Source organism: Narcine bancroftii, chromosome 1 (assembly GCF_036971445.1).
Source record: "Narcine bancroftii isolate sNarBan1 chromosome 1, sNarBan1.hap1, whole genome shotgun sequence".
NCBI classification, from domain to species: domain Eukaryota; kingdom Metazoa; phylum Chordata; class Chondrichthyes; order Torpediniformes; family Narcinidae; genus Narcine; species Narcine bancroftii.
Window position 1 is genome coordinate 65,261,277 of NC_091469.1, and position 18,520 is coordinate 65,279,796.

Genomic DNA, 18,520 nt, shown 5'->3' on the forward strand with positions numbered 1-18,520 from the left:
CTTTTGTACCTTTGAACCAAAAGCAACTTAACGTGATGTGCCATTAACAAGGAAATCAGAGGAACAAGTACCATCTTGGAGGTGTCAAAAAGAAATGGCAGGATCGCTGGAGCTGCTGTGACAGCAGAGCGGCCGCTGGTGCAGATCCAGGGAGAATGGGGAGCGGAGACCCAGAGATTCTGACCAGGGTCCTACTGCCCAGTCAAATATCGTTAGCTCTGTACATACTTTAAACGGCCTGTTAAAGAAGCCGACGGTGTTTTGGTTTATTTGAAATCCTGTGTTTGGCAGCAGCCAGGAGTTGCAAATTCCAGGGGAGCAACAGACTGGCTCAGGGCACGAGTAACGGGGAGAAGGAGAGGAGCCAATTTTAAGGACAGTGACCATGGATGGCAGATCTGCAAAGGGCTCTGTGGCTGAAGGACGCTCACAGGCGGAAAATTGTTGATGACTTGCGGTTGAGGAACCCACACAGGGTGTGGACTGCTAGTGACTTCAGTCATAGGACTCGCCACTGGAAAGTCTTGTGCGGCTGCAGAGGCTGTGGGAGTGCTAGGGGAAAATCCACGGACACTAGGCGACTCTGGAGGATGCAAGAGGTGCCGAGCAATGCCAGTGCTGATGACGAATTTTTGTCTCCCTTATGCCAGACTAAAGACAATTTTGTGTAATATGACATTTCTGTTTTATTACATAATAATAAATAGTATCTGATCATGAATCCATCTAAATCAGTGGTTTTCAAACTTTTTCTTTCCATTCAAATATCCACAGAACACCTATGGCATAGGTGGTACATGAGTGGAAAGAAAAAGTTTGAAAACCAATGATCTAAACGGTTTGGAGTCAATAAAATATTTAATGAAGTGTAATGTAAGAATTGTGGCAGTGAATTTGCACCACTAAAATGTTTGATGAGATTTGCAAAAGCTATGATTTTATTTCAGTAGTTTGTGTGGATCATTGGATAGCATGTTTGTTTCATGGTTATCTTTACAATTTTAACAAAGGCATTATTTTGCATTTTGAAATTCTTATTTAAAAATATGAATTTCAAGTATGGTCTTCTGGGCTAGTCGACTGACCCTTGAACAGCTGTATTGCATTGGACCTGAGGCTATTATTTTGGCTTGAACTTTCACCTTCCCCTCTCCTTTGACCTGAGAAGTTCAGTATAAAGCCCATGTGTGTTTCTGTGGAGCCTCCAGGCGTTGCCAGGCAACAAATTGAAAAGCAACCATTTACATTGTTAAGAAACACAGCTGTGGCAGAAAGCGCATATACAAAGCACAGCATTTCAGTCTTAAGAGAACAAAAACTAAAAATGTGTGCCTGGCGCAGCATGCATAGATGTTGAATAGGCCAGCTGAGTTCCTCCAGCATGCTTTTCCCTTAAAAGAAATGCATCATCAAATCACATTTCTCCGGTTGTCTCCAGATTGGTTATCCTTTTCCGAAAGAAGTGATTGGTGAAATTGGTACTTTTGAAAATGAAGACTCAGCAATTATAAATTAGCAACAATTTGAAGAGGTTTTTTTTTCTTCCGTTCATAGATGTAAGTCGCTCATGAAATCAGGACTTCTTTGCCTTAGAAACTGCCTTTTCTCCCAAAAACTCATACTATACAGCTGTTCAATGCCATCACAGACAGGGTTTCAGTTTTAAGACCTGATTTGATACCCCATTATAACTTTGTTGCCTCCTCGAGAAAAAGCAATTTAATAATGCCTCTCTTCAAATCTGCAACTCTTATACTTTGAACTATTTCCTGAGTAGACCTTGAGATGCAAGTGTCTCTTCTTCCCTTGGCAGTGCAGAGGGAAGTGTTTCCAGCTGGTACCACTTATTGTTGGGTTTAATATTGTTATAGCGAGGAACATTTCCTTCCAATATCTGTGGCTTTAGTGAGGAGCCTTAATGATTTTGGAACTTCTTCTGGGGTGAGATATTCAGTGGACCAGGAATCTGCCTCAACGCCATCTCCTCAAGAATAACTGGGGATGGTCAAACCCTGAAAAATTAAAAGCAAATATTTTCGTTGGGACTTGGGATGAATGACCACCTCAGGATCTGGTCTGGGTGACCACTCATTTTAATCCATTAAATCTTTCAAACTTGTTTTAACTTACAAAACTGATATTGTAGGTAGATTGTTGTTACAATGTGAAAACAGGTTTCAAATAGAACAGAACAGTTAAGTGCAGGAACATGATGTGCTGAATATAATGTCCAACCTAGTAGATGTCCCTGTGACCCCTTCATGTTCATGTTTCTATTTAGAAGCTTCCTAAACGCTGGTATTGTATTTGCTTCCACTATTACTCCTGGCAGCCTGTTCCAGGAAACCACCACCACCCTCTCTGTAGGCTATTTTAAACAAATATCATCTAGTATTTGATGCCTTTACCCTGGGGAAAAGATTCTGACCAATCTACCCAATGTCTTCACAGCTCTATCGGGTCTCCTCTCTGCCTCCTAAACTCCAGTGAAAACCACCCATGTTTGTCTAGTCTCTCCCCAAGGCATACCCTTTAATTCAGACAACATCCTGGTAAACCTCTTCTGTGCTCTTTCTAAAGCCGCCACGGTCTTCTGGTATTTGGGCAACCAGAGTTGCGCACAGTATTCCAATGTGGCCTGTCCAAAGTTTTAGCCCTTTGTCTATTTTTGTACTCAATGTCCTGTCCAATGAAGCCAGGCACACCATACACCTTCTTTACCAACCCATCTACTCACATGGCCACTTTCAATGAGTTGTGGACATGGACCCCCCAGATCCCTCTGCACATCAATACTTTTAAGAACCCTACCATTAAATGTATACATTCCTATATATTTCCTTACATTTGACCTCCAAAAATGTAATACATTCTTGTCTGGATTAAACTTCATCTGCCATTTCTCTGCTCGTATCTGTAACTGATTTGTATCCTGTTGCATTCTTTGATAACCCTCCACACTGTCCACAACTCCCCCAAATTTTGTATATTTTTTTTACTTTTCGAGATACCACACGATAGCAGGCCCTTCTGACCCATTCCACCCAAATACACCTACTAACCCTGTATGTCATAGGAATATGTCATGTATGAGAAAACCAGAGCACCCAGAGAAAGCCCATGCAGAAACTGGGAGAATATATAAACTCCTTTGAGACAGCACTGAATTTGCGAATCACTACCACTAATTGTGCTGCACACCTGCTAAATTACCTACTTACTGACTATTTTCATCCAAGTCATGTTTATCACAAACAGCAGGGGTCCTAAATCTGATCCCAGAGAAACAGAACTGGTTTCAGGACTAAAGCTCTCATAATGCTCTTCTACCAAAACCGTCAGTCTTCTATGAACCAGCCAATTTTGTATCCAAACTATTAGCTCACTCTGGCTTCCAAGCATTGTGCACCTTCCGAATCTGCATACCATAGAGAACTTTTGTCAAACACCTTTCTAAAAGTTCCACTGCCCTCCTTTCATCAACTACCTTATTTCAAAAGAAGTTAATCAAATTGATCAGACACGAGCTCCCCCTCACAAAGCCACACTGACTATCCCCTAATCTGACCATGACTTCCCAAATGTGCGTAAATCCTATCTCTTAAGTATCCTTTCCAGTTTCCTAAAATTGATGTTCTTTCTCTGGCCTGTCATTGTTCAATATCTTTGACAAGTCGTATTAAATAGCACTTGCTCTTAGGTAATATAGTTGCCAGTTAAGTTCATCATAAATTTGCAATTTAACAGTAAGAAATAAGGTATTTTACATCTCATTATTAAATATTATAAAATGTCTCCACTTAAGATTATTAACAAATTAGATATAATTTGCCATCATTGAATTATACAGACAAATTTAGCAATGTTAACAGTGCCCTTCATTGTCATGTTATATTGTTCAAGGAATGTAGTGAAGGGCATGATCAAAACCTGGTCATTCTAATTCATATGAGAAGTCATTATGGGGTAGTGTCTTGAGTGAACTGCATCTAAATTCGAACCATGTGGTGGTACCTTTATAAAGGGAAGTACCAATGTCTAGTGATATGGCTGTTGCACTGTGGTCAGTTTGTGTGCATGATGTAAAATGGAAGTGGTTGAAAATTGTATGAATCAAAGGAAGTTACAAGCAAGTCCTGTTACTCTTTGTTACTTTTTCTTCAAGAGTTCAATGTAAACAAAAGTGAAGTTGCCCTTTAGATCAGCAGTCTTCAAATAATGGAGCATGTTCATCTGCCTTCCACTACAGGTTGCAACAAATTAATACGGGAACAACGTTTGTCAAAAGCCAAAGTTAGGTCCCACAGCCATTCATCACCTTCTCTCATCCCTAACCCCCCCCCAGCCCCAGCTCCAGATCCTGCTTGACACAGTTTGCCCAGATTGCTGCCAGGAGTTGATCTTGCTGAGAGGGGTGGGGAGGAGAGGGATGGTCAGAGTTGGTGGAGGAGAGAATAAGATTAGGAGGAGAGATTTAGAAGGAGGGAGTGGAAAGGGGAAGAGTTTTGGGTTAGGTGAAAAGGAGGGAACCCATATGAGAGAGTGCTCCTTTTGCCTTGCTATATCCAGAACAAATAAAGCAAGAATATAAATAAATAAAAAGATACTAAGCCATCTTGTCACTTGGTGGGTCAAAAAAGTTCAGGTGCCTTTTGAAAACTTGACTGTTGGAAGACAGAGATTCCGAATTATTCATACATTTCACCCAAGTTTATTACTGATGCAACTGATGAAACAGAATCGGTTAGTTCAGTTAATCAAGAGTCAATTGACTTTTCTGAGTCACCTTGGTGAACAATTTTCCTGATCATGCAGTTTATGTAACCTTTTAATAGCCGAGGCAAAGATGCATGAACCTCAATGTGGTAGATAACACAAATTCCATTAAAATGCATGCGTTAGTAGCGTTTTAGCGGATGTTAGAATATCAAATCATGTCATCAAAAGTTCTCAACCATTTGGTTCCTCTTGTATTGAGTAGGTAGGTGGGTGCATGACCAAACCATCTTTGGTATATGTGTTTTTGATTGGGTGAGGGAGGAGTTTAACAACTAAAACTAGTAACTCAAGAGGTTCACAGCTCAAATAAAAAAACACTTCCTTAGAACCAAGGAAGATGAAGTCATATAGAGTTTTTAAAAAAATACAGATGGTGAGCAGATTGTATCTGCAGAGAGAGAGAGAACGAAAAATTGAGTTCTCAGTGCAGTTGGGTAAATTGTGCACTGGCCAGGTAAAGAACCAATCTTTGACTCTAGGGATCAGATATAAAACAATGAGACTTGTGTTCCCAGACTAGTTCTCTTTCCCCACCCTGTCCCTTGCTCTCTCCCCACATCTTCTCCACAGGCTTTGTTTGGGTCAGAATTGAATCTGTTGTACAGGTGCAGACATATAAATTTATGAAAGCCACAGCACAACCCATTCCTTCCAAAATGTTAAAATGTGCTGAATATTCAGTTTGAAGGCCATTTTTTTAAAACTTGGTGCTAATGTTCATTGTGACTATTTGCAGAAGTATCTTTGACCACGTTCTCTGCCAGTGGGGTATCAAATTATTCCACCCTCTTGCTTAGTGAAGACCGCAAAATGTTGTATGTGGGTGCCCAGGAAGCCATCTTTGCTGTGAACATGTCAGACATTTCGGATAAAAAACATGAGGTAATGTTTAAAGAAAATATTTTTGTTGATTGATCATCAGAAAGCTCTCCATCTGTATTGCTTTTGCCCCTCATGAGTTTGAATTCCACTACCTCTTCTTCCCCCCACCCCCCGTCTTGTGGAAATTCAGAATAGTTCTGCGTTCTTCTGACTTTGTGCGATTCCAAGAAAACCTGCAGAGTTTGGATAGATCTTCCAGAGGCCGTTGTTTTTTTTTGGGGGGGGTGTTGGGGGCCCATAGCCAGGGACTTCAGTTGCAAAAATTAATGATAAATGGTCCTAATTAATTGAAATTTTTAACTCTTTCCTGTGCCCACATTTTTAAAGATGCTTGTAGCTCTACCCTTGGATATTGTTCTACTCATTTCCCACTTCTTGTTGCTACTCATTGAGGTCCATCTATCAACCAACTGTCCCTGTGTAATTCCATTGGCAGACTTGATATTCCACTTCTGCTCGTCAATATGCTTGATATAAATAGAAAACACAAGTTGAGCTTAGAATCCTGTGGCACACCACCATACACGACTGATTGAAAAATACTTTTAAACTAATTTCTTGCTCCTACCCTGCATTTAATGTTATGTGCCTTAAATTTGACAGCAATCTTGTATGCAGTGCCTTGGCAAACATCTTGAGAAATCTGCACGTGAATGCTTCCCATTGCATTTGCTTTGGATGTACAGTCTGCTGTTCTAATGAAAGAATCAGTCAAATTAATCAAGCATGACCTTTAAAAAATCCATGATAGCGGAACCTAAGTAAGCTCTTTAACTGTTACTAATCAAACACTAATATGGTGAATCTTCTATTAGAGGTTTTCCCATGATAGAGAAAAAGCCTGTTTTTTTTTAATTTACTTCTTGCCCACTGTAGAAGACTAACATTCACCACTCTGGTCATCTCAAGCTATTTTGTTCCAAAAACATTTGTCATGTAATGGATTGTGCACTGAATTGTTTGGTATTATACTATGAGGGATTTGTGACTTCTTTTTAACTTGGTAGGTAATGACCTCTACTGAGGAATGCATATCCATGTTACCTACTATAACGTAGAATCTAGAGCTTAGACACTGCCCATTTGTTCCACATAGACTTTGCTGCTGTTTGGGTCCCATTCAGACATCCTCCTAACCATGTAATCCTCTCGTTATATTGTTCTGTTATCTTGCCCCTCGTACACTTAGCTTTCTTCCTTTTTAATGCATCTTAAACTTTATTAGTAGCACTCTATTTCTCCCTTAACAAATATTTCCCTGAGTTATAGAATTTGGTAGCAGCTATTTTCTAATCCAACCTTGGACATTAATGACACTGAAGAAGGTCAATTGACTCATTCTCTTTGTGCTATTTAACAAAGAGTTGCCTACCCTAATCCCACATGTGGCAGCAGGATGCCACTCTAGCAGACCACAGCTCTTCGAGCATATACTCAAGTGCTTTTTCAATTTGACAAGGGTTTCTCCTTTATCAAACTTTCACTCCTGGATGAGAAGACTTACCCAATCCTCCCCTTCCATCATTTCAATTACTTTTAACTTCTTGCTTGTTGTTTCTGATTCCTATGATAAGGGAAATAGATCCTTCCATTTGTTCTTTCCAGACCCTTCAATTTTATAAATCTCAATAAAATAACCCTTGACTTCCTGTGTTCAGAAGAAAACCCAGTTTTTCCTCAATTCTGCACCTTGCTGGTCTTGGTGTTATTCTGGCAAATTTTCCTTCTATTTTGTCTTTCCTGCAACGTGAGCAGAACAGTATGTGATGGTCGAGCCATGGCCCATTGTGTTGTATACAATATTAATACCAATGTCAAAGCATTGATGAAAAGCACTCCAATGCCTAAAAAGCTGTAGCTGTTGGAAATCTGAAGTAAAAAAAGACAACTGGAGATGTGTAGCCTGTTAAGCCGCACCTATAGAGAAAGTAGTCATCAACACTTGAAACATTAGCTGTCTTTCTCTCTACACTGCTGCTTGACCTGCTGGGTTTCTCAAAAACTTGCTTTCCCATTTATTAACTTATGCTTCTCTTGTAGGACAAGGACACACACAGCAGGGTCCTTCTGTTGTTACTCCACATGTTCCCTTGCATTATTGCATCTCTCCAAATCCATTAGCTCACTTTGGATTAAATTCCATATGCCCTTGTGACCAGATCCATCTAAATCTTCCTGCAGTCTAAAGCTTTCCTTCTGCCAAAACACACTGCCATTGCTTGTCATCTTCAAATGTAACCATGGCTCTAGTATTTGTTAAAGTCACAAATATTGCAGCAAAATTATGGGACTGTGTCCTGTGGAACCTCATTGGTGACAGCCTTCTGGATAATAACAAACACAGCCATCAATCATTACTGTTTGCTTTCTGCCACCAATTGTGTGTGGGATCCAAATCTCCCTTGGATATGAAGGAGTTTTGCGTGTTTAACCGGTTGTCATGTGGAATCTTAAAATTCTTGCTTAACTCCATGTAGAGAACATTAGACAGATTACCCTGATTGATCTTCCTCAAAAATACCAAATCCAAGGAATGGGATAGAAAAAGGAAATAAGAAAATAGAAGATTGTTTTTTTTGGGAAATAATTTATTAACATTTGAACAATTAAAAGATAAATATGGAATAATACAAAATACTATGTTTACATATTAACAATTGAAAACTTATCTAAAAGATATACTGGGAAATAGTTTGAGATTACCTGAAAGTAGCAACTATGAATATTTAATCACAGGCATAATAATAATAATTTAAAAATTTATTACAAACATGTACATCAAATTGCAATATAAAGAAGAAGATGAAATAAAGTATAAACAGAAACAAAATTGGGAAAAAGATCTAAACACAGAGATAAAGAACGAAACATGGGAGAAGTTGTGTGTAGGAACAATGAGGAACGTGATAAATAGTAGATTGCGTATGATTCAGTATAACTGGCTACACAGATTATACATTACTCCTCAGAAATTAAAAGAATGGTTCCCAAAAGCTTCGGATAGATGTTTTTGTTGCAAACAAGATATTGGATCAACATTACATGCAATTCGGACATGGTCAAAAGTGAAACCTTTCTGGGAAGATCTAAACCTAATATTAAACAAAATCACAAAAAATAATATACCAAAAGATCCAAAAAAATTTCTGTTAAATAATATAAGAGACAAAAAATTAGGATTAAAATTAGACAAAGCCCAAATAAAGTTTATTATGGTAGTGGTAGCAGTCGCCAAAAAATGTATTATGACAACCTAGAAATTGGAAACAAACCTTAAAATGCAACAGCGGTTTACAGAAATAAATAAGTGTATTCCATTGGAAAAAAATTACAAACAATCTGAAAGACAAGTTATTCAAACAAATTTGGAAACCATACATAAAATGTTGGAGAATGCCGACCACAAAACTCCATCTCTTAAAACAACAGAATTATGAGAACAATAAGATTTAAATATGTGAAAGTAGACGATACGACTTTTTCTTTTTTTTTTGTTATTTCTTTGTTTTATGTGTTTTATCATTTATTGATTTTTGATGAGGGATGGGGAAGGGGGAGAGAGAGGAGGAAAATAAAAAATGTCACTATGTATATATTGATGATGATCATTTGTGGATGTTGTTATTGATATGACTCAGTGCAAAAAATAAAAAAATAATAAAAATAGCAAATCCAGGCACAGGAGGTCTTTTTGATATTCATAAATGTTCACAATCATGCAAACCTTTGTCAAAAATGAGAACTAAAAGGGTTTTACTTAACTACCTTTCCCCTTTCACATCGGATTTCTCCCATATAATTGTTAACCTCCCTGGTGCAAACCAAGTAGATTTCCTAGCCTAAAGGCAGGCAAGTCCCTGAGAGTTAGAATTGCACAAGAACATGATGAAGTGGTGCAGAGACACTACGACAATGCTAGATGTCGGTTGGGGATATCAGTGGAAGTGTGTTGCTGTTTCATTATCTGGGTTTGGAGCCACGTTTCTGCCACTTTGCAATTTGTCAAGTCATTTGAAATGTCGGAGAAATCTTGAGGAAATGTCTGCTACCTGAATGAGCAGTTCAGTATATTCTGTAATATCTTAACACCATTCCAGTGTTGGAAACCACAAAACTGGTTTTAGAATTTTTTTCCCGGGTGACATCATATTTAGGATGAAACTACAACTGTGTATGTGTCCAAAAATTCTATTCAGTTGTTTGTTACCATGTTAATTTGTGATTCTGGAGATTTATAGTAGTCGGTCAGTGCTGAAATTCTTGTTGATTTCCATCATTTATTACTGTATTTCTTTTCTTTCAGGTCTACTGGAAGGTATCAGAAGAAAAACAAAGTAAATGTGCTGATAAAGGGAAATCTAAAGAGGTAATTTTTCTTTTGATTAGTTGACAAATGTCCTAAACATAAAATGATAGTTCAGACGAATCCATAAAATTAATCAGGAAGCAGTCCCTAGTCTGTTCCCACCAATGTTTTTCATCTGGAGAACAATATTATTGTGAACAATTCCACTCGCCTTTTTGAATTAAAGGGTTCAGTTCTACCATTTTTTATGTGAGATATTTGGAATCGTCCTTATTTCATTTTTTCTTGGACCATCTCCCTCAGCTTACTTTCCAGTACATTAATGTCTGTATTGAAACTATAGCTTGCATAATCTTTCCTGCCAATTTTCACTCTGCTGCTTCTTTCATGTGGCTTGTGTTAGCTTGTTCCCTTCCCTCTCTGGACTTCTCCATCTCAGTGATAGGTTAATGGCCCATATCCATTACAAACCCATGGACTCCTGGAGCTATCTCAGGTTCATATTTTTATACTCTGCTTCCAGTAAAGACTCCATTCCAGTCTCCCAATTTATTTGGCTTTTTTAAATCTCTAATGATTGGCAAGAATTTCCCTGCCGGTACTTCTGAGATGTCTTTTTCATTATCTGTGTCTTTCCCTCTACTATAGTTGACAGAGCTCTCAATTCCATTGGCTATTTCCCACATTTCTGCTTTTACTTCTCTGCTCCCTGAGAGAACAAGATAAAGGTTCCCTTTATATTCAGATTGCACCTCATCAGGCTCCACTATCAGTGGATTATCTTCTGCAGTTTCCATTACCTTTAATGAACTTCCACATCTTACCTTCTCCTTATTTAGCATTCGAAAGGGTCCATTTCTTACACAATTTCCTGGAGGTCACTTTTCCATATCAATCCACTCCTCTTGTCATGGCACCTCCCCCATGCAAACACAGGAAATGTACTTTAATTTAATATAAATTAGAATAGCTTTCATGGTACAGGTTTGGCTGCAGGAAGGAATAATCTTGGTGGCATGGTTAGCATGGCAGGTTGGAATCTGGCGCTGTCTATATGGAGTTTGTGCATTCTCCCCATGTCTGCGTGGGTTTCCTCCGAGCATTTAAGTTTCCTGCCATCTTTCAAAACATACGTGGGGTTGTAGGTTTAATTGGGTGTAATTGCATGACATGGACTTGTGGGACTGAAAAAAAAGACAATAAAGTCATATCATGATTATTGTCATCATCTGGGCTTTTTCCTTCCTACTATCCGGAATTTGGACTTCTAATGTAATGCAATACGTTGGATGCTCCACTTCGAAGAAAACAAATGCAAATGAGATCATAACATTAACTCTTCCTTTTTTTCTCTCCCCAAAGGCACTTTCTAATCTGCTGAATAATTCCAGCATTCTCCTTCATTTCAGTTTTCTGACAAGTCCTGTGTGCCTTGCAGTTCTAGGACTTTATTTCTCTTTTGAGTGTATTCAATTCCTTTATTTGCATCTGCCGAAACAGAGCAGCCATGATAAATAAACATTAATAATTTTCTCTAATATGTTAACAATAGTGTTTGTGTCAACTGGATTTATTTCCACCCTTCCCCAGATATTCCCTTTGATCTCTTTACTCTCTCTTCTTTACGATTAAAAACAAATGCTTGTTCTCTCTCTTTTTCAGTTTTGATGTAGGATTATTAACCCAAAACATTATTTTTCTCTCCCCATAGATGCTACCAGACTTCTGAATAGGCCCATCTCTATTTTAATTCTGTAGCAACTGCTCAAGTTTGTTCCTGGGGGTTTGCTGGATGACTAAATGAAGTTCTGGAGCGCAGGAAGAACCTGCAATGATCATCAGTGCTAATGTCTGTATATATGTTGATTTTAACTCATTCTGTGATAAAATTTGTTAATAATGCAATCTTTTTATAGACTGAATGCCTGAACTATATTCGAATCTTACACGAATTTGATGATGAAACCCTTTATGTGTGTGGGACTTTTGCATTTCAACCAACTTGTGATTACATTGTAAGTATGAATTTTCAATATTTAGTAGAACTCTTCTAAGTTTTTATCAAATTAAAGAACTTACTTGACCCTTTTTTGCACTTGTAGTCAGTTAAGAGTTTTACTCTGCAACAGAGAAATGAGGAAGGCAAAGGCAAGTGTCCATTTGGTCCTAATCAGAAATATACCTCAGTAATGGTTGGTAAGTATCCACTTGTAGGTTTTGTATTTATTATTCAATAATATTCATTTTAATCTGCATAAAAGTTTCAGCGTGTCCTATGTCAATGTATTTATTTCAATGGGACTCTAAAGCACTGGCATCACTAGGGGGGTGCAGTCCGCACCAAGTGACACCAAATTGACTGTCTATAAAATTTTTGTGCAGTGTTTCAGCAGAAATGTATTGTTTTTATTAAAATATTCCTGTCATTAGTTATAACAACAAAAACAATTTTTGTAAGCTCAGCTTACATGTATCAATATACCTAAACACTATGGTAATTTACTTCTTTGGACCTTCTAATGCACTCCGGTCAGAGCTGTCATTATTACCCAATTCCAATGACACTTCGAATGACATATGCTACAAGCATGTGCTGTTGTTTTTGTTGCTACTGGTGTTTTTATAGTCGCTGATTTTGTTAAATTTGCTGGTGTTTTAGCTACAATATTGTGGTACTCTGAAGCGAGATCAAAGGTTCTTTTTCCTATGGAACCTGGCTTGAGTTCAGTCAAACTGATATCATTAACATTGATTATTTTGATGTAATTGAGTGAGAAAGGCTACAGGTGCTTTCCAGACTTGTTCTTTGATAATGGTTTATGCTGGAATGAAGTTTGTTTTAAAACAAAAAGTTTCCTTGCTTTCTATGTTGCATCTTCTTTGTGGATTGAAATTGTTTTTTAATATTTTATTCAATACTCCATACATGCAGTAATTACAATTATAATATACAAATATCAAAAAGAACAAATTGATTACATACACGATGGTTTTCAACCCATCCCAAATTCCTTCCCTCCCTCCTCAAAAAAGAAAGATTGAAAAATAAAGTATGTGGAAAAAATATAAAGGAAAAATAATAAAGAACCTTGGATTGCAGAGAGAGATGTCGTGCAGCGCAATTCATCAGTTCTAACAAAAACATATGTAAGAGGATTCTGCAGGATCAGAGGGACAAAATGGATTTCACTATAAATTCAATCCCAGTACTTGAGTATTCGGGTGCCAAATTTATAAAAACATAGAATATTTATTTCCTAGATTATGTTTTTTTCCAAAGGGATACAACTTTTTATTTCAGCATGTCACCTTGTTAATGTTAAAGATGCATCTGATTTCCAAGTAATTGCAATACATTTTCTCGCTACTGCTAATGCTAATTTAGCAAATTTCAATTGATACATTGACAATTTCAATTTAGGAATTGTACGTTCAATATTTCCTAATAAAAACAGTCCAGGATTTAACAGGAAATAGAACGCTTGTAACTTGTTGTGGAAAATTACTTACAGACACTCAAAAGGGTCTCACATTTGGACAAATCCATGTTGAATGTATTAAAGATCCTACATCGTCACCACATCTAAAACATCAATCTGATAAATCTGATTTCAGTCTATTCAACTTCTGTGGTGTAAGATATAATTGATGTAAAAAATTATATTGAACTAATTATATCTTACATTAATAGTATTAGTCATAGAATCTCTACATAAATTTTCCCAAATTTGTTGATCTATCATAATATTTAAGTCTGTTTTCCATCTCTGCCAAGATCTATACCAGTGGTTCTCAATTTCCTCTCACTTACCACTTTAAGTATTCCCTATGCCATAGCTGCTCTGTGATTACTAAGGGATTGCTTAAGATGGTGTGTGGGTTGAAAGAAAAAGGTTGAGAACCACTGATCTATACAATCCTAATTTAGGAGTTCCTTTGTGCAATAATGAATATATCAAAGAAATACATTTTTTGACATTCTCATTCCTAATAAGAAGTTCTATTTCAGTACAATTAGACAAAAACACTGCTGGCCCTAATTTATCTCTCAAATATTCCTTGAATTGAAAATAACAAAAAAGAGTATTATGTGGTATATCATAGTTATTCCTCAATTGTTCAAATGACATTAATTGTCCTGTCTCATAGCAGTCTTCCACACTAACAATTCCTTTACAATACAATATATTTAAAAATTGATTATCTCTTGAGAAGACTAAAAAAGAATTAATCAATGGCATTTTAGGTGATAAAAATCCTCCACCACTATCCTGATCATTTTATTCCAAACACTGAGTAAATGCTTCAATAGTGGTGCGTCTTTATCAGCAACCAGCAATTTTGATTCCCACGTATATAAATTCCTCTAATTTCTTTTCTCCAATTTTATTCAGTTTTATATTAACCCATGCGGGTTTTACATTTTGAAATGAAGAAGCAAGGAATCTCATCTGTGCCGTTTGATAAAAATTCTTAAAATTAGGAAGCTGTAGTCCTAATTCATATTTCTCTATAGAAATATTTGCCATTTTACCTTTCCAAAGAAATTTCCTTATTTGTTTATTTAATTCTTGAAAAAAAATTTTTGATCCAACTCTGATTATCCAAAATGGTTGGGGCCAGGCCTATTTCAGCTAAATGTTTTTTTTTTTCGGAGAACTGGTTATTTTTTGAAAACAGCCCAGTAGCAACTGTAATTCACTTTTAGCAGTGTTTAAACAGCAGCAAACAACAAGGAAAGAGTTTTTAAGCATTAAAATAATGTTTAGTTCTCTCCAAAAGAATCCTGGCCATGCCTCCCCACTAAGGCCCCGCTCGTGCTAGGAGCCCGAGGGTCCTGCTTCTGCCCAGGAACCCGAGGTCCACTGCTGCCGGCGCCAGGAGCCTGAGGTCCCCACTGCTGCCAGGATTCAGTCCCTGGTCAGTTCGGTCCAAAAAAAAATTTGGATAAATGAAGTTTTCTGATTTGTTTTGGATATCTTCGTTTATCTGAATTTAAAAAAAAAAATTGATAACAGGATTTCTGAGAATCCTATTTCTGATAATTGGAGTAGTACTGTATTAATTTGATAATGTCTGAAAAAGATATTGTACCCTTAGAAATACATTAATCTTTATACAATTCACCCTTTCATTTTAAGTTATAGGTAAATTTATTCATTTTTTTAAATCGCGGGTTGAAATTTTTGATCACAACCACTTCTTGCTGAGTTCAGAGATGTAGTACTGAACCAGTTCTGAGATTCAGGCTGAGGTACTTTGAAGAGAAAGCATAAATTTGTATGCATTTGACTGTGACCTCACATGGAAAAATGTACTCATCAGGACAGGTATCCCACACATCCATGAACAGAACAATCAATCAGAGGGGGAAAAAATAAAAGTCTGTTGACAACATCCATATTTTCCTGCCATCTACGTGAGAAAGTGGCTCTTCTCATCAGCTGCATGGTCTGTAAAGTAGCTGTTAAAAATGAAAATATAGTGAAAAGAATGTAAGTGGTTGCTGTGCAGTTAAGCAGAGCACACTAAATTGTACAAACATATTTTCATCTATTCAAGCATGTGTAGTTCAAATGTTCATGTTAAGAGATTCTTATGGACTATTTCAGATCGTGAGCTTTACTCAGGAACAGTGTACAATTTTCTGGGAAGCGTGACAGTCATTCTGCGCGGTCATTTACGGACTGAGTATGCAATACCCTGGTTAAATGGTGAGTATTCTGAGTAACAAATTCCTGTCAGTGTTTAGGATCATCATCTTGTGCAGGCTAACACCAAACAATGAAATGAATGAATCCCAGTAAACTGATTTTGTTTGCTTCATTAATTTTGTGGGACATTACATTTTGCGAATGTCATGCTCCTGATGCTGCAGTTGTGAATGTACTTCAGAAGAAATTCAGGCGTTGGGGAATTCCATACATCGCAAGTTTGTCAAAAGCATTATAGTTCCAGTGTTTCTTGTTTTTTTGTTAATTCATGTTAAAACTCCAAATAAGTTTTAGAATCTTTCTTTCTTTGGCTTGGCTTCGTGGACAAAGATTTATGGAGGGGGTAAATGTCCACGTCAGCTGCAGGCTCGTTTGTGGCTGACAAGTCCGATGTGGGACAGGCAGACACGGTTGCAGCGGTTGCAGGGGAAAATTGGTGGGTTGGGGTTGGGTGTTGGGTTTTTCCTCCTTTGTCTTTTGTCAGTGAGGTGGGCTCTGCGGTCTTCTTCAAAGGAGGTTGCTGCCCGCCGAACTGTGAGGCGCCAAGATGTACGGTTTGAGGCGATATCAGCCCACTGGCGGTGGTCAATGTGGCAGGCACCAAGAGATTTCTTTAGGCAGTCCTTGTACCTCTTCTTTGGTGCACCTCTGTCACGGTGGCCGGTGGAGAGCTCGATGGTTTTAGAATAATAAAGGAAAAAAGAACAAACATTTTTAAAATTATAATGATAAAGCATGATGTGGGCCCTTCTGCCTATGAAACCCAACCTAGCCAATTACATGCAATTAACCTATTAGCATCATACATTTTGGTGATGGGGAGGATATTGGAGCTCCTGGGAAAACCCTTGCATGTCATAGGGAGAACCCACTGTCCATATAGACAGCAGCGGATTCTAACCCAAGTCACTGGTGCTGTAATAGGAATTGTTCTAACTGCTACTGTAATTGTGCTGCTTACCTACAAATTAAAGGTATTTCATTTGGGTCCCAAGTTCAGTGCATCCAGAGATGCAGTTTTCATGTATTATGGAGGTAGTTGAGCAAATTCAAAATATAGGATCCAAGGTTTTGATGTTCATTCTATGATGAATAGAGTTCTGGCCTTTTAAAATAAGCCATTGTTAGTTTCACGATTCAGTCCTATTACCCGAGGAAAAAGCAGAATTGCAGATGAAAAGTTATCTTCTGCTTCAGAGTTAAAGAATGAGTGTATAACTGACAGTTATTTAGTTACTTGAGGTAGCAATGGTTCTATGTAAACTATAATGTCCTTACTTATTATATTTTTGTGATGGTAATTTCCTAATATGAATAATAATTAATGTATGGAAACATTTCAGACTGTTTTGAATTGCTTTGAAGAGCATCCTAGAGAAATACCAAGTATCCTGCACCAAGATTTCTTAAATAGAAAGCTGATTTGCCAGTTTTAATTTGTATTTGCTGGAAGAAAATTGTAATCAAAGTGGCTGCTCTCTGAATAACCATCAAAATGAATATGAATGGAAGGTGCCGCTTCCAGTGACAGCGATAGAGCAGCAATGGCAGGAGTTTCTGGAAATAACTCAAAAGAAGCAGGATCATATATCCCAAAGAACCATTCTAAAGGGAAGGTCAGCCAACTGTGGCTGACAAGGGAAGTAAATTTAAAAAGTTGCACTAAAAGCAAAAGAGAGGGCATAGGGTGTGGCAAAAAATAATGGGAAGCTGGATAATTGGGTTGCTTTTAAAACTCAATGGAAGGCAACAAAAAAGCAATAAGGGAAGAAAATTGATGCTAGCCAATTACATAAAAGAGGACAGCAAAAGCGGTCAATCATCCAGGTCAGCAAATTTCTTGGATATCTTTTTCTGCACATTAGTTGCTTTGTTTGATAGTTCCTGAAAATATTGACATAAACATGGAGATTTGTTTCTGTTTCTTTCAGTCCTTGTTTGTTATGGAATATTCAGGATGCTCCCAGTATTTCTATCACCAAAGTTTTTGTGTTGCTTTTTTTTTGTTTGTTATGGAATATTCAGGATGCTCCCAGTATTTCTATCACCAAAGTTTTTGTATTGCTTTTTTTTTTGTTTGTTATGGAATATTCAGGATGCTCCCAGTATTTCTATCACCAAAGTTTTTGTGTTGCTTTTTTTTTTGTTTGTTATGGAATATTCAGGATGCTCCCAGTATTTCTATCACCAAAGTTTTTGTGTTGCTTTTTTTTTGCAGAGCCAAGTTTTGTCCACTCAGATGTGATAAGAGAGAGTGAAACTAATTTAGTAGGCAGTGATGACAAGGTCTACTTCTTCTTTACGGAAGTGGCTGTTGAATATGAATTTTATAGCCGAATTCTAGTGTCAAGAATTGCTCGAGTATGCAAAGTAAGATCTGTAAAATACTTTATTAATTCGAACAATGACAAAAAGAGGAAATTCATGTTTGCAAATGATCTGTTTCTGTTACTGTGATTACAGTCATATGAAGTCGCTTGCTTTCGTGATAGAAGAAGTCAAGGAATATGATTTCCTTCCTCTGCCCAATTTTCATTATGCATTTTCATTCATGTTTTAATGTGGTCACCATAACATCCAACAGGTCTCTTGTCTGTACATCTCCAAATCTCCATGATTCTGGGGCAGTGAGGTTAACGGATTACACTGGGCAAATTCACCATACAGAGAGACATCAGAAAAGAAAGACTGGGTTAAGAAAAATATTCAAATTTTAATCTCTTCTTAAGCCTCCATGGACAGATATGTCCTGTCTGTGTAAATTGCAATAATTTATTTTAGTTCCTGATTTCTTTTGGTTGCAATCAATACTGATCATGTTGTTAAAATGATATTTGAC

General features: G+C 37.4%; 1 protein-coding gene across 7 annotated transcripts in view; it reads left to right on the forward strand.

The window, feature by feature from the left end:
* LOC138758950 (semaphorin-4D-like) overlaps window positions 1-18,520 on the forward strand; it is a 169,063-nt gene that overhangs the window by 133,171 nt on the left and 17,372 nt on the right. For 6 of the 7 annotated variants that reach the window (XM_069928618.1, XM_069928634.1, XM_069928626.1 and 3 more), the window contains 6 exons: window positions 5,516-5,661; window positions 9,965-10,027; window positions 11,884-11,982; window positions 12,070-12,163; window positions 15,580-15,681; window positions 17,900-18,051. In XM_069928618.1, coding sequence (XP_069784719.1) covers window positions 5,516-5,661; window positions 9,965-10,027; window positions 11,884-11,982; window positions 12,070-12,163; window positions 15,580-15,681; window positions 17,900-18,051 — 656 coding nt within the window. The remainder of the gene's footprint in view (window positions 1-5,515; window positions 5,662-9,964; window positions 10,028-11,883; window positions 11,983-12,069; window positions 12,164-15,579; window positions 15,682-17,899; window positions 18,052-18,520) is intronic. The other variant, XM_069928661.1, reaches the window with a different exon arrangement.